This window comes from Sitophilus oryzae, unplaced genomic scaffold, assembly GCF_002938485.1.
Source record: "Sitophilus oryzae breed Bouriz unplaced genomic scaffold, Soryzae_2.0 scaffold_227_pilon_pilon, whole genome shotgun sequence".
NCBI classification, from domain to species: Eukaryota; Metazoa; Arthropoda; class Insecta; order Coleoptera; family Curculionidae; genus Sitophilus; species Sitophilus oryzae.
The window spans coordinates 4,496,145-4,520,156 of NW_022146782.1; the positions used below are offsets into that span (position 1 = coordinate 4,496,145).

The following is a 24,012-nucleotide window of genomic DNA, read 5'->3' on the forward strand; positions in this document are numbered from 1 at the left end:
CATGAAGAGAGATACTATTAATAGTTAGTTATATGAGTTATAGAAGAGAGATACTATAATCTTTATACTATTGTATAAATAATTTAGAACTAAATTTCTGACTTCATATATTATTGTCAATATTATCCTCGAATTTAAAAACTTTCCCGTACGTTTAGCAACGTCGCTTGTATTCTTCGCACGACCACAGATGCACCACTTTTACTATCTGTGTAAAATAGTGGCGGGCTGCCATACGTTTCGAATGTTTCTCCTCATTAGGGATAGTTTCGCGGAAATTACCGACAACGGCTGATTTAAGAGTGAAAGAACTTAAGTGTCACCGGGTCCTGGTTTCGATTTTTTTCGACGTGACTTCCTCAGGAATATTTCGAAAATTCCGCGCGAAAATTTAGAAAAAATATATATTTTACGAGTGTTTTGAATTGGATTTTAAATATTAATTTGTTTGTTACTTTATACCATTTAGTTTTTTGAAAGAATATTACAGTAAGTAAAATAAATTTTGCTTTAGAAAAAGACACTATATGAAATATTACTTGATTATTAATTTAAAAACAATAATTAAGTAAAATTAACAAAGTAAGCATTGCGGTGATGACATTTCGTCAAATTTCCTGTGTTTACATATTGTTTCCAAACCACAAATTTTGTCGCGTTGGACTTAAAAAGAATTGGGTAATTGTAAGAAATATATAATTATACTGAGTGTTAATATGTATATGCGAAAAAATCAGAATATAATTGCTCATATATTTTTTCGTATATTTTTTTATGTGAAGTTATTTATTATACAGAGTGGGTCTTAAATAAGTGCAAATATTTTGGACCCCAGAAACACGATTATGAAGTTTTTTCGTGAATTTTTTTTTCAAAATTTGGAATTTTTTGAAAACCTTCTTTATTTTTTAATTGTGTTTACTGCCAGTAGGTACCAGGTTTTATGTCAATTTTTAGTAAATTACATCTAGAGATTAGAAATCTAAGAAATTCAGCCACTGGCCTGCTGTAGTAAATTATAAGTATCGATATACTCAGGAAAATCGATTCATATTGTTCATTCCTAACATTAAACCTAATTCGGGCCATGCTTTTAATGATTTTTTCTATTAATTTAGGGTAATTTATGTAAAATTTCAATAGATCGATATATTCTTAATCCTTAATAGCAGGAAGGATGCCATGCCCTATATGCCAGACTCTACTATTTTAATTTAAATTTATTGTGTTTTAATGCTCTACATCTCCTTATCACTTTTATTATCAGAACGCCCACACTCCAATTTATTTATCTGGAAAACATTCAGTGCAATAATTTTATTTGAACTTATCTGGGTGACCACAGGAAATGTAAATTTGTTCGCATTATACAGAATTATCTTCCTGCAGCTGTAAGTTTTTAGTCATATAAATAACTACAGTTGAGGGTTGGAACCTTTGGTGTTACACAGCAAAATAAAACACTAAATCACCACAATACACCAAAACACTTTTACTTTTACACTGGAAAAATAAAGATTCAGTTCCGTTGACCGTGAAGCCATCGAAGATTACAGTTAAGGGTTGGAGCCTTTGGTGTTACACAGCAAAATAAAACAGTAAATCACCACAATACACTAAAGGTGTTTTGGTGTATTGTGGTGATTTAGTGTTTTATTTTGCCATATAAATAACAATAAGTGCAAATAATCTTAGGGGTGTATATTTCAACCCCAGGAACACGTCTATGAAGGTTTTTCGCAAAAAAATATGTTGAAAATCGTACATTTTCTTGTAAATTTTCCTGTATATTTTAGAAAATTTTTTAGAACTGCCAAATATTCCCACGGTATAATTTCTTAGTCTCTGATATTATCATATCTTTACTCTATGGTTACAGCACTAAAAGGGATACAAATCTGGTGGCTCTCAAATTTTTTAACAATTTTATAACTTGTATCACTCGGTTATTTTGGACTTATTTGAAAAACGGTAAAAGGAAAATATATATCTTTTGTCGAGATCTACCAGCCCTGAAAATATTTGCACTTATTTAGGACTCGCCCTGTATAATGCTGGACCAATAAATGTTCTTAGTTACTAAAAATATTAAAAATGAATAAATTAATATAAATATATGTACATCCAAATTTTCTAATACATAATTCTATTTTGATTAACTATTAAACTCGGACATCCTGTCTAGCTGGATGTGTACACTCATACACACCCATAACAAATTAAAATACGCATTCATTTTGCCGCTTATGGGTTATTCACGCGACAATTTTATCACTTTTACTATCTCCTGTATATTAATTAAGGCAAAACAAAACGTTAATACGGGATTAGCCTAGTTCACACGCCGAAAAGCGTTAACAAAGAACGTTGACAGTCAGGCAAATTGGTCACAGTTGTGGTATTTAGTTTTTTTTTTTGTTTTGCTACTCCATCACAGCTTGTTCAGTACCAGCCGGCTACATCATGGCTTATTTTTGAGCATCCACGTTTAACCCATCGTTCTTGTTCTCGTACAAATGCGTGCACAACACAAAGCCACGCCCAGGTCCTTTTTTTTCACTTAATTTTTTCTACCCGAAACAGCATTACATCACACAAATCTCGTATCTCAGTGTTTTATAGTTTCAATGACAAAACCACGATTGTAATATTATTTCAATGCGATCAACATCGAAACTGCATGAAATACAGAGCCGAAAACTTCTGATTTTTGCCGTATCGAGCGCTGCGGTGGCAATTTTTAAAATCAACTGAAATGCTCCAACCCTACAGAGTTACAGAGGTTTGTTGGCCACCATCTTGTATTTTGAACAAAATGCAAATTAGCTTTAAGTGTAGCTAAACATATGTATCCTCAGTGATTAATTTGTTTAAATAATGAAGCCATAATTACACCAAGAAAATGTTTGATATTATCTAATAACATCGTGTTGAAGATTAAATTAATACAGCAATAGAACTTTTTAGAAAGCGTCTTTAATACTATTTTTTATGGTTCAATCAATTATATATTAATAATTACTTCCATTTCTAATGGTCAGTTCATTTACATAATGATATCTGTGCATCTGTAGATCGAACAGATTTTTTATCTCTAAAGCTTTCTACAGAGATTGGAAAAAATCTGAATGGTACACTCGGTATTTTTTTACTTTATTCGATAGAAAATCACACTCTGAATATAATGACATATCATATGTCAACTTTTTTGTCAACAATTTCAATCTAGAGTGCCATGGATGTGTTAAAACACTAATTTTTAATCAAGGAGCCTTGGAAAAATAGATTTGATTATTTAATGATTTTAGTGTCTTGTCCTGATCGGTTAAAAGATGCCCAAATCGCATTTTTAATCATACCTCAATTTTTTTTCAAATGGAACGAGGGTGGCTCATTAGCATATTCGAAAAAAGCATTTTCTTACGAATAATTTAGTACCAGACCCTTATTAGTATTACGAGTCAAATTGTCGTTATGAATCGCATGTTGCAATTTCAAAGAAACCATATTCAAAAATGTCTAAAGTTGACATATATGATATGTCATTCTATTCAGAGTGTCATTAAAGGAAAGAGAATCTAAAGAAAGTCTCTTTCTCAAAAAATTAAAGAAAAATTCAACACTTAAACAATAAAATTATACACTACATACTTCGTTTTCAAACTAATTAGGCATTATGTTTGTATACTGCAGCCAAGCAAGACCGAATAAATTGCAAAACAGCTTTTACTGCTCCTAAAAAAGGCAGTGTTAGTTAATAAATCAAACTGGAGAAGCCAAGAATAAATAATATATTTGTATATCTGACTTTGAAATAGATAAAACTAATAAATTAATAGCATTAATAACGGACTTTCTTCTGTAAAAAGATTTTAATTATTTCATATAACTGGAACTCTGGTATATACATATATATTTTTCCTATATTTACATGAATGTATGTGCAAAGAAAGTCATGCACCATAGAATACAACAACAGAAATATCTTATGATGTACGAGGATTATTCAAATATAAAATGCAATTTTTTTTTGGTATGTTCTCTGGTAAAACTCAAATTGAAATGTTATTGGTACATCTGTCCTGACACTATTTACTGTTTTTATTTAAGACTAGCGTTTACCCGCGACTTCGTTCGCGTCGAATTAATCATTTGTAATGGTATGGATGATAAAGCAAAGCAAGAATTTCCATTAACATACAAACTGGATAAAATTTTCTCACATTTATGTCATCTAGAGAAAAAATAATCGAGAAACCCCTCCTTATCGAACCTCTACACCCCACAGTCAATCCGTTTGCCAAAAATCAGCTTTAAACGTCAAGCAGTTTAAGCGGAATCGTGATTACTCAATGGTCATATTTTATGAAACACCCTGTATAAATTTATAAAAAATCTTAAAATATGTAAAACAACAAATTAAAATATACGTGTTTAAGAGTTTTTCCGAAAAACTCACCCGTTTTTAAATAAAAAATATTCTAATATTTGAGGGTGGTTTCACCCCTTAGAATTCAGTTTCGAAAAATCCCTTCTTATCGAACCTTTACACCCTAAAGTCAATCCGTTTTCCAAAAATCAGCTTTTTACGTCAAGCGCTTTAAGCAGGATCGTGATTAATCAATGACCAGATTTTTCGAAACACCCTGTATACATTTTTAAAAAATCTTAAAATATGTAAAAAACAAAATAAAATATCGGTGTTTAAGCGTTTTTTTGGAAACTTGGCCGTTTTTTAAATAAAAAATATTGTAATATTTGAGGGGTGGTTTCACCCTCTTGGAACTGGAATTTCGGGAAATCCCTTCTTCACACCCTAGAATCAACCTGTATGCCAAAATTGAGCTTCTTACGTTGAGTGGTTTGAGCAGGATCGTGATTAATCAGTGAGTCAGTCACTTAAGGATTTTATATGTTAGTATAGATTAATTTAACACAAATAATTTTTGAAATTATTTCACTTCTGATTTATGTTTCATAAATTCATAATAATAGGTCTTTATGTAACTCAACAATTTACATTAAAAGGTAAAATATATAATGAAAAGAAGCGTTTTATGTATAAATAGTATATAATCGTCTAGATTATCCGTTACACTTTCTTCAATCTGATCAATAACCATAAATTTTATCTATACCAGTAATTTATTAGATTTTCGCTTTGGATACTGCTCTTAAATCGTTCATTCATTTTCCTTTTAAGAAATTGCACCCGTATTTAGATTTGATTTATAAAAACAGTTTATGAAAACAGAGATTTATAAAAACAACAACAACTGAAAAACAGGAGTCAGCCCCTATAGAAATAATAACCAACAAAGAATGGGTGAAATATTATTCCAAATTGTTGTCAGAGAACAGACCTGAGTATCAAGAACCGCCACAGCCAGAAATAAACATTGAAGGAGAGGAAATCTACGTGGATACCAACAAAATAAAGACCGCTATAATGTCTTTAAAGAATGGAAGAGCATGTGGCCCAGAGGGAGTATATGCGGAAATCTGGAAGCAAAAAACTGTTTAGAATGTTAACAAACATAGTTAACCAGTGCTTAAATGGTCAACCAGTACCTGAACAGTGGAAAAAAGCATATATCTCCTCTATATATAAAGGGCTCAAGGAAGGATCCCAATAACTACAGGGGAATTTCGGTCACCAGCACTATGAGTCGCCTCTATGGAAGGATACTGAGGAACTTAATTGAAGAGGAATACTCCAGCTACGAAGAAGAAGAGCAGAATGGTTTCAGAAGCGGAAGATCATGTACAGATAATATCTTTGTAATGAACCAGGAAGTTCATATAACATTCATCGATCTACAAAAAGCATATGATACAGTGCCAATAATAAAATTATGGGAAGTATTGCACGAATCAAGAATTAACACAGCTCTGATAAAAGCTGTACAAAATCTTTACCATGGAGGAAAATCACAAATAAAAACGGTCAACAGTCTCTCAGAAGAAATTTCTATCACTAAAGGGCTCCGACAGGGGTTGCTGTATATCCCCAACACTATTTAAAATTTATATTGCCAAGGCCTTACATCTATGGAGAAAATGTAACGGAATAGATATAGAACTAAATGACATATGCCTATACACCTTGCAATTTGCAGACGACCAGGCCATAATTGCAAACGACAAAGAGGACATGGAATATATGGTGTGAAAAATAATTGAAGAATATGCTAAATGGGGTCTCACAGTAAATACAGAAAAACAAAATACCTTCCAATTGGAGCTAATACAGAAAATCTTATTTTAGACAATAATATGGAAATTAGGGCATGTGAAGATTACAGGTACCTGGGATCAATATTTACAGGAGGTGGAACGGACGATAGAGAAATAAACAACAGAGAATACAGGCACGAAGAGTTATCAGATGCATAAATGGCATTCTATGGAGCACTGAAATTACAAAAAACAGGAAATATAATATATACGAGACACTAGTTAAAAGCATATTACTCTATGGATGTGAAACATGGCGACTCACTGAAAGGAATAAAAAGAAATTAGAGACAACAGAAATGGAGGCGATTAGAAGAGCAATGAGAATTTCACGGAGGGATAAGATCAGAAATGAAGACATTAGACAACAGATGGGAACAGAGGGAACAATAGTAAATGATATAGAACAAAAACAATTAATATGGTACGGCCATGTTCAGAGAATGCACAATGAAAGAATTCCAAAACAAGTCATTCATTGGATACCACCTGGTAAACGAAAGAGAGGACGTCCCAAGAAAACATGGATGGAAGGAATAAGAAGGTCGATGAGCAAGAAAAATCTGACCGAAGATCGATGGGAAAATCGCACAGGGTGGAAGTTAGGCATCGGACAACGTCGTAGGACGTTCTGACCCGAATTTATATATATAGTCAAACAGCATTAAAAGCGATCAACTCAGTAACCATCAATTTGAAATTTATATTATTTGTTCTCGAAGATTTTCTCTGTTTTGTTATAATAGAGATTATCTGTAAAGATAGCGCAATTTAAAAATCTAATCGATTGCATTAACTTGAAGTACTTTCGTTTAATAGCTACTAGTACTACCAGCTTGCATTTTCCTTTCTTTTAATACCAGCCTGTTAAAATAAATCGATGTAGTTTGTAAGAGGTGCATTCTAACAAGTACAATTACAACTTTTACCTACCGATAGTAGGTGAGCTCAAGCGCAGATTCTAGGATTTGCTCAAGCGGTAGAATATAGTAGGTACCTATACAGGGTGTAGTGCAAGAAATAAGTGCAAGCATTTTTTTTAGATTTTAGTTAAAAAACATAATTTCTTGATAATATGGCAACTAAGGTAGTAGATTAAATTTACAAGAAAGAAAATCCAGAAAAGATCCAGTGGTTCTCAAAATTTTAGCAAAAAAAACATTTTTTCTGGAAATTTTGAAAGTAAAATAACTCTGTTATTTTGGACTTATATAATCTTTTTTTCTTTTTAGTATCTATTTTTCACTATACAATAGGTCCCCAAGACGCTAGAGTAAATCATCAATAAGCCATCTCGAGCCAAGGGCGTAGATAAGGGGGGGGGGTACTGGGGGACAGTACCCCCCCCCTGACGCTTGACGAGATACGGGAATTGAAATAGTCATTGACTATGAAAGGATTTTTTTTAATTAATATCCGATATATAAGAACACTTTGTATGCTTTTAATTATGTTGATGTATCGTTTATAATATGTTCGACCTAATTAAAAGCACACAAAGTGTTCTTATTGGCCAGGACAGATTAGTGGGGTTAACTCTAATCAATATCCATAAAGATATTGAAATAAATGTTGATGCTGTTATTGATAGGTTTTCCAAACAGCGTACTAGAAAACTTGATTTTGTTTTGTAGTTTTATTTATAGTTTATAGTTTTTATAGTTTTTTTGATAGTTTAGAGTTTTTTATTTATAGTTTATAGAAAATTAACTAATAAACGTCGTTGTTTCATTTTTGTTTATGTTATTTACAAATCTATATTTTAATTTAGTTATTAGTTATGTTTTTATATCTTTTTGAAGACAAAAAAATCGCCGTCGTTTTAATTCGACAAAAAAATTCCGACGGTGATTTTTTTTTGCGACTTAATCATAGTACCACCCCCATAGCATACACCTATCTACGCCCCTGTCTCGAGCCCTCCCACTAATATTGCTACTTACTAATCCACATGCACACATATACATTCACACATTTCGAACATTAAAAAACGAAAAATACCTGTTCAATTCTAGAATTTCTCCTTAATAATAACCAACCTACGAATATAAGTAAAAGTAATAAACAATAATTCGATGTAGCTAATTGTTAAAAAACATTGTTCTTGACGCCAAGATGTGTGACAATCCAATTTGTAGAAAAGAAAATTAATAAATATTTTTCTGTAATTATCAAATTTAATTAGACCATGCCGAGGAAAATTAGGGTAATTAAAAAATGTCTTGGTTTTGAAATAGAGAGTTATTTTAATAGTAGATACAAAAGATTTGTTTTTTTTTTTTTGTTTTGAAAAAAATTACCATCTGCAATATATAAAATAAGTATCTATAAAGAAAAAAATGTGAAATTATTATTCTTCCAGACATCAAAAATATGAGGGCGTTACCATATCAAATATATGACGCACTGTATATACAGTGCGCTATACAGTGTGATTCTTTTTAGTAAATTTTTAGCCAGAAAAAATCGTGAACAATGCATCATATAATACCTTCACTTTTTGGATACTTGATACAACAATATTATGTTAATAATTTTTCAAATTTTGAGATTTGAACTGAGATTTTTAAATATTGAACTGTGGCTATTTTTTTATTTCAGGAACAACATTTTAGAAAAATGGATAACGAATATCAGGCTTTATCGAAATTATCCGGATATTTAGAGAAAAAAGGACGCAAGGTAGCCATTTATTTTATTCAATCGTTTTCAATTTTTTCTCACTAATTTTTATTTTACTTTTTTTTAGAAAATGATGTCATGCTACAAAAAATACTGGTTCGTCCTCGAAGGAAGACTTCTATTGTACTACAAATCGAAAGACGAATATGAAGCCATATCACCCTGTAAGGGCTCAATAACTTTAGGAGCCACCTGTAACGTGAAACCCTGTACATCAAACGTTGGCGTATTCCAGATTGAAAACAAAACAACAACAATAACTTTGGTAAGCATAGAAATCTCAACCTGTATGGTATAACTGAATGATTGAGACGTATAGGTTTCGCAGTTATTGTCATTTGTTGTCTATATTTTTGTGTTGAATTTTTCTAGATTTGTATAACCTATTTTGTAGCAGTATTAATAGTATTATTAGCAGTATTAATACTGATTGCTTCTATAGAGAGCCGAAAGCAGGGAAGAACAACACAAATGGATGCACGCGATCATATCAGCCTTGAATCAAGGCAATAACGGGACAAAGTTGTGCCATTTTAGACATTCTCTAGGGGAACTACCGCCTGATACTGATAACAACGGTCTCAGAAGAAACGAAACGTTGAAAAAAAGTAACAGCTGTTCGTCTCCAAAAGAAAACAGACGTATCATAGAAAAACTGCAAAAACTCGGGGCACAAAGTTATGGTAATTGTTAACCCTCTATATTTACTTATTTCTCTTATATACAGTATGACAAGGAATGACTTTTTTTGATAAAAATGCATTGTTTATAAAAAAATTGCCTCTTTTAATCTCTTAATCGCAGACGAACTGTACGTTTGCTGGATCTGTGTCTATAAAAGGAATGGGGACAAAAAACATTTAAATAAACAGCAATATATTTTATACGTCGACTTGACGAGTACGTCACCGCAAATCGCTCCGCCCACTCATTTTATTGGCTACTTGCAAATTTGTCGAATTTTTATTGATGGGAAGCGCCGTCTAATTTTTTACGAAAACCATCGAGAGAATATCGTTTCCCCTCTCACGGATACCCCGTAGCTACAGAACGGACAGACGTACTGTAAACATACAAATATGCAGAATGTGGGTAAAGTAGGTGGCAACATTGCAAGGCTTCGATACACTGTCAAGAAATTTCAGGATAACGAACCTGTGGCACTAAAACTTTGTTTTTTTTTAATATATCAGAAAATATCAAGAAGATGTAAAATTTTCTATATCTTTTAAACAAAAAAGGTCTCTGGGATCGAAGTACAGGTTCCATTAGTTAAAATACTTAGCACTTATTTAAAAGGCATTAAACGCATTTTTTAGGTATCGAATCCAAAACACAGGGTCTTCAGAATTTACTAACACAAAAACGAATGTCAGTATCTCACGAATCTCTTCCTTTAAAAGTTATGGAAAAACGATTAGGGTTATTTAGGAAATCAGAAGATCAAAGCAACAATCATTTTGAAAAAGACGAGGATGTTTCCAGTTCTAAATCGAGATCTAGTAGCACAGAAAGTTGGAAATATTCGGGAGATGCCATGTATGACAGGATACAGTCTAATGAATCTGTATTTATAAAAAGGTAATACAATAAAATATAGAGACTGTTCAGTCATCGTTCAACGTTACGTCATCGTTATTTGTCAAATATGAGTTTAAGAGCGTGTCTGAGATTAGTTCATATTGTTTAGAAAGTTTTAAGTGCGTTCCTATATCATTGAATGAGCGGGTTCCGTTTTTTTTTTTCAGCATTTATTCATTTTATCGTGAACTCTTCATCAATTAGGATCCCTTGAGTTCCAATCCTTTGAACTGTTGAAATTCCTGTTTCTAAAGCATCAATAACTCGCTATATTACTTAAAAACGCTATCAATTTATTTTACATAAGCTATATTATTAAATAACTATTTATATAACTATAAAATACTATTTTATATCCTCTAACATTTTTTATTGTATTTCATTTCAGTGAAGATGAGGTCAATACAGAGAATCAATATTACTGTGGATCTAGACAACATAATCAAAATAATTCATCCCAAGAGATGTCAGAAGAATCAAGGTAATAACGTTTGTGTTCTATAGAAATAAGTAAACACAGATGCCCAAACTAACACACCTCTAGGTTCTCTTGTTTCTCTGAAACTTGAATATTTTATAGTAGTTTTTTTTTTAATGTTGTAATTTCTTACAGAGACAGAATATTTTTTCCTGATCACAACACTGACGCAGTTGTAACTGATAACAATTACTACTGGAGTAGAAAAAGTGATTCAGTCTATGATAAAGACGATCAGAATATTGATTGCAATGACAATAACATCCAGAAACATGATATGATCCCTTCTTTATCGGCAGAATCTCTCAGAAATTTGGAGCATGTTTATTTTGAACCGATCCAACTTGATAATTCAAAGTCAAATGAATACGTTGACATGCCTGTATCACCTGATCCTGTTAAAGATAAATCTAGTAAATATATCTCTAATTATACATTAGATTTGTTCTCTATTGCAGAATATCTCTATATTAGTGCACACCAAATTAAAGTTGAATATTTTGCAGTAAAGGGCAAATCTACCATTACCTAACTCTTTAACGTATTTTTGGTTTAATCTTTAGGTAAAATTAAGAAAAGGTTTAACAGTTTTTACAAGCGAACCAAAAAGTGCAAAGAGAAACCTGATGAAGGGTTAAGGAAATCAGAGAGCTTCTTGAAACGAGTTTGGGCTAGGAAAATCAAGAAAAAAGAAAAGGAAATTTCACTTACCAATAACAACGCTTTACAAAAAATGGAAATGAATGACACCACCACTGTTCAGATGTTGACAGCTCTGCAGGAAATCCTTGAAAATAAAAAACAAGAACTTAGGGTTAGTATATCTACCGTATGATCGAAAATAAATGACCTTAAGTTTGCTTAGAAATTAAACACCATAATTTTAGAATATGTAATTTAAAAAACTCACATTAAAATAAATAGGTATATCATCAGTAGCGGACCAAGAATCCAATCCCCTAAATTAACTCCCAGGTTAAATATTGGAATTTCGGGTTAAAAATGGCTTCTTTTATTTTGTTTGGATATTTAAAATTATTATTTTAATATTAACACACAAAAAATATTTCACTTTAAAATTTCATTTAATTCCATTTTTAGAAATTCCTTGAACAATATAGTTTCAAAATGTAAACAAAAATTCTAAATTCCTCAATATATACGTATATTTATTTATGCTATTATAGTACCTTATTAGTACCACTTAATACCCGCAGCGATCAGTATCAGGCATATTTAATGCTTTTTGAAATCAATAGTACATTGACTAACTTGAGCTTGTCCTGGCCCACATAATGAAGTAATTTACGATTATTTCTAACTTATGTTCATTCAAGTGACGTGACATTTTAGGAAAAACTCAAGGGAGAAACGTTATATGACAGTCAGCGAGAAGAAATGATTTACCAGGAAGTTCAAAGCGAGAATATCGTACCAGGTGAGTTTTTTACTTCTTATCTATACCAGTAGCATCGGTTGTGGCCAGGTTAAGGGATTTTGAGAGTTTGACTTATCAGAAAAAATATTTGTAGTTAATTTTGGAGATAAAGTAAAATTTTTGGTGCTTCTCCAAACATTTTTCTTTCAAAATCTGCTTTTATTGTAAAGATTTGTATTCTTAATAAACAGAAAATAAGCATTTTATGAAAACATACGATTTTTCCCATTTGTGGCCACCTTGTGCCAAATGTGGCCACATTTACTACCATTTGTGGCCACATTCTTGCAAAAATATTCTCTATATTGAATTTTGCAGATAACAAAGCAAATCTTATTATTTTATTTATTAATTTCTTTCAAAAAAAGACCTAAAATGACATTTGGCACTTAATTGTTTATATTTTTAACAAAAAATAACATGAACGTTTATTCCTATAATTCTTAAAACAAATCAAGTGATACCTAATACCATAGAATAACTAACTGAAAGAAATGAAAACTCCTATGTTAAAGCCTGGAAACACGCGCTCGACGCGATCCAAGTGGGCTACTGGCAGAACTAAAAGTTGGCGCCATATTTTTAAATGGACCTTTACTGCCAATTCATAAGTTTTTTACTTATATTTGGTAATTTCAATCTAGATTATGAACTTATTTGTAACAAAACATTTTACAAAATAAAAATAATGTATTTTGATACAAATAAATTAATAATCTAGGTTGAAATTATCCCTGAAATTAGAATAAAACACGAAAAATTTGTAACTTGATTATTTTATTATAACATTGTTAATAAAATTACATATAACACATTCAACACTATACAAGTATATATAAAAGTTATCAGAATTTATACAATCAGTTATAAGTAATTATAAAAAAGGTTATAAATTATAAATAAATAATTCATTATATAAAAGACATATAGTTACCGTGAATATAATTTGGTATAACTTTAATCTCAACTTTAATGACCTATTCAAATAGAAACATCTTACAATTCACATTATATAATACACAAAGCCAAGGGACAAAATTGTTATTAAATCTATTCTCGATGACTCGAAGCATTTTTTTTTCAAATAAAACAGGACATATAGGGCTTATAAATAATACAAGGGTATAGAAAATATATAAATAAGTAAATACAAATATATTTTCAACCTAATGATTAATGATTATACTCGTTTAAATAAATAAATGATCTTTTTAAAATTACTTGTTTGTCTTTGCAAATTTGTATATTTAATATTTATCTAAAAGCGTACACTTACATAAATTACTGCACAACCTTTAAAATTAAGCTTTTAATATGTTATACAAATTCTTGATTCGATATAAATACACTTAAATAAAACTTTAAAATTAATGATCTTCCAAATTTCTGAGACAGCCATTTTGTTGAAAGAATTTGTTTTGATTATGAGAAATTTCATAAAAATTATCACAGGGATTAATTAATCTTATATATTAAACTACTTGGCTTTTAAATTTCACAATCCTATCGTCCAAAATACTCTAAATTCGCAAAAATCCGTAAAATATTCCCATAAAAACAAATCACAATTCACTTCCACTTCACAGAAACTGACAGACATTGCCAAATATGGAATGACGTTTATTTTTCAATTTATTTTACTGATCTAACTGATCCGGGTCACTTAGAAATTAATTTTTATTAAATTATTTAATTATAATTGTTTCTGACGAAAGCAACTTCATATCAATGTTTATTCATAGGGTAACAAAGCACATCACTGTTAAATTATCAACATTTTATATAAATATTTATATTTTCAACTACCTTGTGCCAAAATGTGGCCAATTACTACCACAGAGAATCAAACGAATTGCAAAAATATTCTATACTCTGTGAATGACTTGATAACAAATCAATGATTATTTAAATTCCCTAGATGAATATCAAAAAAAGGGACTTTAAATGACATTTCTACGCAGCGCCATCTATCCATATACTTGGCAGAAACTAACATGAACGTTTATTCCTATAATTCAAAAACAAGTTTCAAGCCTGCCTAATACCTTATTTTGCTTTTTTTCTGTTATACAAATGTTAAATAAAAATTAGGTACATATTACTACTACTGTGAGGAACAATAAGCAAAGTACACTAATTTATCAGAATATTCTTGAATATTTGTTAGTTCAGGTACCACATATATGCCTCTTGAATTGACTTTTTTAGATTCATCAATTTTCATTGTTATATCACTCAGTTTGTACTAAAGCAAGTCATTTTTACTTCCAATTGCCGCAGATTTGAACCATTATAGCTATAATATTCATTATTTTCAATTTGTAATATTTTACCTGGATTCAACTGATTTCGGTACTTTAAAATAATAAAATTTCCTATATTTAATTCAGCAGATGTCACAGAAGTTTAAGGTGGTGTTGGTTTCTCTTTTTCATTTCTACTAGAAAGATCTCTATTTTCTTTAAATTTTATTTTCATTGTTTTCTTCTTTGTAAAGTTTTCATTGTCAGTTTTTGTTTTTTTCTCCTTTCCTTTCATTAATTCAATCCACTTATCATAGGTAATGACTGATGGTAGATGTAGCCTCTTTCTTTTTAAAGATTAACATCTTTCCGGGATTATCCTTAGGTTCATAATTATGTCTACTAGTCTTCTTTTCCTGCATGGTTTGGTCTAGTGGTCCTGAATCATCTTTCTTTGAATTCTCATAATTTTTATTTTCATCGCATTTGTTCATGTTTATTCCATTTAGTTCTGTATCTATATTATTTTCTATATTCCTTTTCTCATCTGAAGGAAAACTTGATGACGATATATGTTCAGATTGGTAATCTTGGCCGATAATTGTATTTGAGATATTATTATATTTAGGTACTATTATTCAGCTTTTATTAAAAGCTGAATAATAACAAATAAAATGTTCTTCATATTATGTTGTCCGTCGTTTGCACTTATATTATAAAGCTAAATAATATGTGGCCACAACTAGATTTCGATTGCACCATTTTTGGCCATAACCTGGCCACAAGTAGAACATAATTAAAATTTAATTACACCTTTTGTGGCCATAGAAATAATTCCTAAATATTAATTATTTGAATATAATAAATTTAAAAAATAGTTGCAGGTGCATAATATTTATTAAAATCATGGAAAATTAAACCCCAATACAGATTACTGTTAATAATTTGAGTTCTACTTAACAAGCTATCCTTAAGAAATGGGTTAAGAAAACAGTATCTAGTAAATATGTGCTACTACTTTTTGATCTAACGGCCGACTTTTACACCAAATTTGAATATTTTCTATCGAATATGGCGCTGGATATATCCATTTAGAAAATTATAGATGCACGGTTGTCACAGTGACGTGAAAAAGCTTAATTTTTAAGATTTTTTAAAGAAGTGGCTACAACAGGGTCAATGGCCACAAATGGTGCGTCTACCCTATATAAAATCCTTAAGTGACTGATTAATCACGATCCTGCTCAAACCACTCAACGTAAGAAGCTCAATTTTGGCATACAGGTTGATTCTAGTGGGTGAAACCACCCCTCAAGTATTAGAATATTTTTTATTTAGAAACCGGTGAGTTTTTCGGAAAAACTCTTAAACACGTATATTTTATTTTGTTGTTTTACATATTGTAAGATTTTTTAAAAATTTATACAAGGTGTATCCTAAAATATGACTATTGAGTAATCACGATTTTGCTTAAACTGCTTGACGTTTAAAGCTGATTTTTGACAAACGGATTGACTGTGGGGTGTAGGAGGTTCGATAAGGAGGGGTTTCTCGAATCTCAAATTCCAAGAAGATGAAAACGCCTCTCAAATATTACAATGTTTGTTATTTAAAAAAACGGTTAGTCTTTCGGGAAAACGCTTGGACAAGCATAATTTATTTTTTTTACATATTTTGAAATTTTTTAAAAAATCATACAGGGTATTCCAAAAAGTTGGGTAATTGATTAACCACGATTCTTTCTTGACGTAAAAAGCTTATTTTTGGCAAACGGATTTTTCAAAAGTCAAATTCCAACGAGATGAAACTACCCCTCAAATATTAGCAAGTTATATAATAATATCGCCATATTGTTTTTTCTCATGCTGATATAAACGTGAGAAAATTTTATTCAGTTTGTATGTTAATGGAAATTCTTGCTTTGCTTGACGCGAACGAAGTCGCGGGTACACGCTAGTCTAATATATAAAATTCTCGGGTCGTAGTTTTTGTTACCATACTCCCCCGAAACGGCTTGACCGATTTTGATTAAATCTTATATATTATTTTATAAATATAGTTAGGAGATCCTAGAGATTACAAAATTATGATAAATAAGTTATATTTTGCAGCAAACTCTTCAAGCGAAGAAGACAACATTCGGCCATCTTTGCCCCCCAGAAATTGCAGGAAAAAATCAGGACTGCCCAATCATATTACAGCTGAAGAGCACAGGCCAGAACCCAGGAGAAATAATAATAACTTTACAACATCCATAGACGATATTTTGAATAACTTAAATCTAGAAAGCCAACATCGGCAAAAAGATTTAACAGTTGACAATAAAGATGAAAATGAAGGTAAACAATTATTAGAGATTTTCTAATTTTTTTTTAATCTGATAAAAAATAACTCGATCAAGACACAGCCAATTTATTACCAGCTTGTCTAATCTCCATTTTGGCTTTTACTAACACTTTTAATGTAATCTATATTGTTACATTCCTTGCAGGCAACGTAAAAAAATTGATAAAAAGGTTCAGTATAGCTAGAGAAGATTCTGTGGAAATGAGGATCAAGAAAAATTGGGATTTGAATGATGGTAAACGAGAAACTTGCAGTACAGATTCTGGAGAATTAAACAGACTACTAGATGAACTAGCCAAGGTTACTACAGCACCAATAATGACACCTGGTGTCACTACCAGTCTGATTAATCCAGAAATATGCGATTCCGAGGTAAAAAAACTTTGTTATTCAATATAATTTAAGTTTATTAGTGTAACGCTGCTGAATATGCAACAAGTAATACGTCCAATCCTAACGAAATCAAGTGAAGCACTATACAGGGTTGTTCACCACATACGACACGGAGTATTGTAGCTAAACGATGAGATCTTTACAAATTGTAAGTTTTGGGTTCGATGAAGGACTATTAGAGGTACAATTTAAAAATAATTTTACATGATACAGAGTGTCCCAAATAAGTAAAAAATATCTAAGTTGTATTTTTTTAAATGGAACACCCTGTATATTATTACATTTTAGTTTCTACGATTAAAATAAAGGTAAATTTGATTAAGGTTTATGATACTTAAACCTTACCGTTTTTGAAATATTTTCAATTTTGTTAAATTGCAGTAAAAATTTTAAGGCTTCATTTCTCCAAAGGGTATCAAAGTTTTTAATACTAAATATTTACTGAAGTTTATTTATTGATCAGTTATTGTGTTGCAATAATAAAAATAATACTACCTTATACAGAGTGTCTAAAAATTTATTTTAAATAATTATTAGCTTCAAACGGCAATAACTTGTTTAATTTAAATGGAACGCCCTGTATATTTTAGGAGAATCAGATGCACAATTTAATTGTCTATCAAATTGTGTTATACCATTTTTTACCTATCCCTTCAAGTTTTCGTAGAAAATGCATTTTCTTATAATTTAGACCTCATTTATCAATATACCCGTGGAATATTGACATTTGAGATTGTTTTTAAAGATGTACCAAATTTTTAAAGAGTACAGATACTAATATCGTCGATATAATTCGTTTATTTCATTAAAAAAATAAAAAAAAACTGTTTAAATATTTGTTAAAGAGGACCAATTAATATATGATTCCAGTATTCAAACTACATGAACTGACTGTTTGCGTTGATTAATAATAATTGCTCCAAATACTAAAAAACTGAATTTTATATGGGTATTAGACAGTGTGATAAAAAGTAACACCTTAAAAATGATATTTCATTTTTTAATAAATGTTTATTTATAACAACAGAGACTTTAATTGTGATAACTTATTATTATATTGATTTCTGACTCAAATCCACATTTATTTAGAATAATTTATTAACACAACACAATTAACTATGTAATTAATTAGTATATGGGCGGAAATAATGGTGTTATATTTAATTAATGGTATACTCTTTTATAAAGATTTAAATAGTTTTCTTTTTGCATACAAATGGGCTAGTAATATTATCGTTTTGCTAAAGACGATAATATTACTGGCCTGTACATTTTGTACATTTGTTGCTTTAAAAACAATCTCAATGTCAATATTCCATGGGTATATCGATAAATGAGGTCTAAATTATAAGAAAATGCATTTTCTACGAAACTTGTAGGGATAGGTAAAAAATGGTATAATACAATTTGATAGACAATTAAATATGTGCATCTGATTCTAAAATACTACAGGGCATTCCATTTAAATTAAAGAAGTTATTGGCGTTTAAAGCTAGAAATTATTTAAAATAAATTTTTAGACACTCTGTATAAGGTAGTATTATTTTTATTATTGCAACACAATAACTGATCAATAACTAAACTTCAGTAAATATTTAGTATTAAAACTTTGATACCCTTGGAGAAATGAAGCCTTAAAATTTTTACTGCAATTTCACAAAATTGAAAATATTTCAAAAACGGTAAGGTTTAAGTATAATAAACCTTAATCAAATTTACCTTTATTTTAATCGTAGAAACTAAAAATGTAATAATATACAGGGTGTTTCATTATGTCAATTAAATCTAATAAGATATTAAAATCTGTAAGTGACATCCGACAAAAGTTCTTAAATTTTCCAGAATCCTCTGTTTCAACATCGTTTAGTAAATTGTTACCACCATGAGAAACTCGATTTTTAAAAAGAGTTATGTTCCACCATCTCCTCCGCAGTCGTTTTCTCTTTTGACGTTTCAACAATTTATAAAATACAATGAAAGACGCACAATCAATAATTTTTTCCGACATTATGAACATGAAGTGCCACACACCGATCAACGCCAAACATACAAATAAAATCGCTAGGTCTGGACGGAAGCTGATCATGTGCCAGAGAGCAGCAGAAATCACGAGCGAATTTGAATAAATGTTTGCTCGCGCTCGTTACTGCTCGCTCATCTGGTCTGGACGCCCCTTAAAAGTACATAAAATTTCCTACAAATACTGACATTTTCATAATTTTTTCTCTAGTATATATTTCACTCTTTGTATAGCAGAGCAAAAACCAAATAAACCAAATGCTATTTTTTCACCACATTTTTTATAAGTAAACCTATTTCTTGCTTTCTTTTTCAATTGATTCACCCGAAATCATTCCTTTCAGTTGTTCCAGCTGATTCCTATGAGGAGAAGAAGGATGTCAGACCCTGACTATGATATTCCGAGGCCTCACAGATCACTCACCAACGTACAAAGAAAAGATGAGAACGCCTTACAAGCTACGAGGTTCTTCGGGCCCATTCTGAGGCCTTCTGATCTCATTGGTACTACAAAAAGACCGTAAGTATAATGTTTTCAACATTTTTTGTTTGTTTCTGAAGCTCAAATATAGACTCCTACTTAAGTATTTGCTCTTAAGGGTCCATTTAACTAGTCCCAAACCCAAGCAGCATTTGGACGTCGGGACAACGTTGTGTCACGCGACCAAACGTCGGGGCGCAACGTCGGCACAACCTCGTGCCAACCCTAGTCTGCACTAGTCTGGAGAATAATTTTTGGGTCGAAACGACGTTGGATACCGACGTTGGCTAGAAGCCTAATTTAGTACAAACTGCAACGTTGTTTAAAATCCTTTGGGATAATTGGGATAATTATAGTAAAAAATTGGGATAATTATAGTAAAAATATTATTTTTATGATTTAGTCAGAGACATATGTCAGATGGCAGTGAAGGAAAACAAAACAAAAGTATTTAAGTGTGGAGGATGTTTGAAGATCATAATTATTGAAACACTTTAACCGACTCTGTAACTCGTTAGCCAAGGCAAAAAAGTTAAACGCAAACAACTTTATTGATAAATGTATTGTTTCTACTTTGAAAAATACTAATGGGCCTTAAAATTAAAGAAGTTTTAAAAATTTTCTTGAATTTTTTTTTAGTAAAATGAGAATAATTTATTCGCAGTCGAAAAAATTGTTTCTGCGTGTTTTTTGTGTTAAATATTTCAAGTTAATGTATTCAAAAATCAGGAATTGCAATTTTAGGAACGAAACATTTTCTTATTTAACAACATGGCGGCTTTCACTTTGTTGTTTTGGAGATTAAGATGGAGTAGTTCGAGTAGTCGCATACTGCACTAATAAAGTCGCAGTTCGGCCTTAACAGGTAGTATACTAGTTGCAAGATTGCCTAATTTAGTCAATCTAGAGTCTAGCTTGTGCCGCTCTCTATAATCTAAATAAACGAGGGAGTGGATAAACTATCGGTAATATATGTCGATGTATATTTAAATTTAGTTTTATATGTACCTTTCTTATGTCCCATTTTAATTAAGTTTTTTTTTTATAAAAACAAAAACAGCACTGAACTGTCTGAGTGAACAGAACAATGAAGTGAAAATTTAAGATTTAAGGTTATGGTTCAATACAGTTGCAAAAAGATAGTGACTCGACGTCCTACCAACGTAAGAATAAGGAAATCTAAACAACGTTGGAATTAGTAAAACAGACGACGTTTGCATAACGTTGGAATAGGTCCTGAAACTGACGTCGGAAAACTCTATATTGTCCAACGTTGTAACTACGTTGTCCGAATCACCTAAAGATCGCTTAAGCAAAAAAGGTTACAAGACAACGTTTATTCGACGTCGCAGAAGCTTTTACTTTGCTGTAGCACTAGTCCAACGTCGGCACAACGTTATAAAAACGTTTAAATTTATTTTAATACCCAAGGTAGGAAGCTAACTATTTTTTGTAACTAATCCAACGTTGTGTTTAGTAAACATGTGGTCGCAAGTCGTGAAAATGCTACTTGGGAACAGTAGCAAAATAAGCGTTCGGCATTTAACGTTTTATGTAAAACTGTGCGAACTAGTTAAAAAGGATATAAAATTATGCGTGTCCAAGCGTTTTCCCGAAAGACTAACTGTTTTTTAAATAACAAATATTGTAATATTTGAGGGGCGTTTTCACCCTCTTGGAATTTGAGATTCGAGAAACCCCTCCTTATCAAACCTCTACACCCCACAGTCAATCCGTTTGCCAAAAATCAGCTTCAAACGTCAAGCAGTTTAAGCAGAATCGTGATTACTCAATGGTCATATTTTATGAAACACCCTGTATAAATTTTTGAAAAATCTTAAAATATGTAAAACAACAAAATAAAATAATATTTGAGGGGTGGTTTCACCCCCTTAGAATTCCAGTTTTGAAAAATTCCTTCTTATCGGAACTCTACACCCTAAAGTCAATCCGTTTTCCAAAAATCAGCTTTATACATCAAGCGCTTTAAGCAGGATCGTGATTAATCAATGACCAGGTTTTTTGAAACACCCTGTATATATTTTTAAAAAGTCTTAAAATATGTAAAAAAACAAAATAAAATATACGTGTTTAAGCGTTTTTTAGGAAACTTTACTGTTATTTTAAATAAAAAATATTGTAATATTTGAGGAGTGGTTTCACCCCCTTGGAACTGGAATTTCGAAAAATCCCTTCTTATCGAACCTCTATACCCTAGAATCAATCTGTATCCAAAATTGAGCTTCTTACGTTGAGTGGTTTGAGCAGGATCGTAATTGATCAGTGAGTCAGTCGTCAGTCACTTAAGGATTTTATATATTAGTATAGAGTATAGATATTTATCTAATGTTTATAACTGCTTAAAATGAAGAGTATTTCTAATCTTATACTTTATTATTTGTAGACCAACTCCTCCAGTAGACTACTCCAACGTTCCTAGCATGACTCCAGACTCTTTGGAAGTCAATTGCAGAAAATCCTTGAACCAAGAAGACCAGAATACTTCCTACCAGTCCCACGACTACGTAAACTACCAAAAAAGAAGCCACAATCGCGTAGACGTTTTGGTTGAAAACGCCCTGTATGAAGACCCGAGATTAGTGCACAAATCCAAGCAGGATTACATAAAAATGAACCCTCACATGAGGAACCTTCACTACAATTCTGCCTACGATAACGAATTTATCGATTCTCTAGAAACTTGAAGACAAATTTTTAGTTAAAAAATGATCTGAATTCAACTAAAAATGTATTTAGTTGAAAATGATATAAAAATATCATACGATCGAAAAAAAACGGCGTCAAAGACGGCTGGGGAATGACAATCGATGACAATTTTTGCGAAGTCAAGCCCTACAAGCCATTATTTAATCCTTTTTTAATCTTTTTACTAAGTTTTATATGTCAATTTTTAGTAAATGACGTCTAAAGATCCACCTCGCCAAAATTATCGTCGATTATCATTACCAAGCCATCTTTGACTCCGTTTTTTTTTCGATCATACGGTATACAGTTCTAGGTTTCAATAAAAGTTACAAAAAGAAGAAATTTTAAAACTTTCATTTTGTTAGTTTCTTTTACAATACGTGTGTCATTAAAATAGTTGGACCATCCTGTATATAAAAAAATATTAGTTTAATTATTATAAAATATCTACCTGTATTTATTATAGTATTTAATATAAAAAATATTGTATACGTTTTATGTATTCGCCAAAGAGATTATTTTTGTTTTGCCAGATTGTATATTGTTTTAATTTTTTTTTAAATAAAAAAAAATATTCTGTTTTCAATAATAAAATATATTATATAGTACAAAACAGCTGTTTTATTTTTACTCGGATTATTTTCTGATTTTTATGCAACACACTGTATATTTCATTGTACCACAATAACTGTATGTGTTGAATTTTTTTGATAATCTAAAAAATGAATAATGTACAGGGTATTCTATTAAATTCTTCTTGTATCTTCTTTAATGTTTATAGGGTTACAAAATATGAAATATATATTAATAAACATCAACAGGTTTGAATCGTTAATGACAAGATTTAAGTATTTTTAAAAATATTTCCAATATTCCTAATATTTCCGAGACACGTTTCGATATTTCCAATATTTCCATTTCCATCATTACTAATTAAAAATACGATTAGGACATTTTTTAAACGCCCAGGACAAGACACGAAAAATATTAGATGATCAAATGTATTTTTCTAAGGCTCCTTGATTAAAAATTAATGTTTTTAACAGAGCTATGGCATTCTAGATTGAAATTTAAAATTTTAAAATACGATTTTTTAAGCAAAAATGTCAAAAGTTGACATATCATATGTCACTCTATTCAGAGTGGCATTTTCTATAGAATATATTAAAAAAATAAATGGAGGAAGCCATTCAAAAATCAAAAGATGTCAATCAATCCTAATTTATGTCATAATATGTTAACCTACCAAACTTCGTTTTTTTATCTGAAAATTTAAAAAAATTACAGAAAGTTATACAGGGTTGTTCACCACATACGACACGGAGTATTGTAGCTAAACGATCAGATTTTTACAAATTGTAAGTTTGGGGTTCGTTGAAGGACTATTAGAGCTACAATTTAAAAATAT

The 24,012-nt window shown here is 30.8% G+C and overlaps 1 protein-coding gene across 1 annotated transcript; it reads left to right on the forward strand.

The window, feature by feature from the left end:
• The first annotated feature begins 229 nt into the window (after positions 1-229).
• LOC115884329 lies at positions 230-22,929 on the forward strand. Its single transcript, XM_030902870.1, has 13 exons — positions 230-489; positions 8,839-8,919; positions 8,987-9,184; positions 9,362-9,602; positions 10,239-10,500; positions 10,889-10,981; positions 11,114-11,391; positions 11,542-11,792; positions 12,332-12,416; positions 16,771-16,998; positions 17,151-17,377; positions 19,762-19,937; positions 22,303-22,929. Exons 2-13 carry the CDS (start codon positions 8,857-8,859, stop codon positions 22,601-22,603), a joined length of 2,403 nt encoding a protein of 800 aa, XP_030758730.1. The 5' UTR covers positions 230-489; positions 8,839-8,856; the 3' UTR covers positions 22,604-22,929.
• Positions 22,930-24,012: the final 1,083 nt, after the last annotated feature.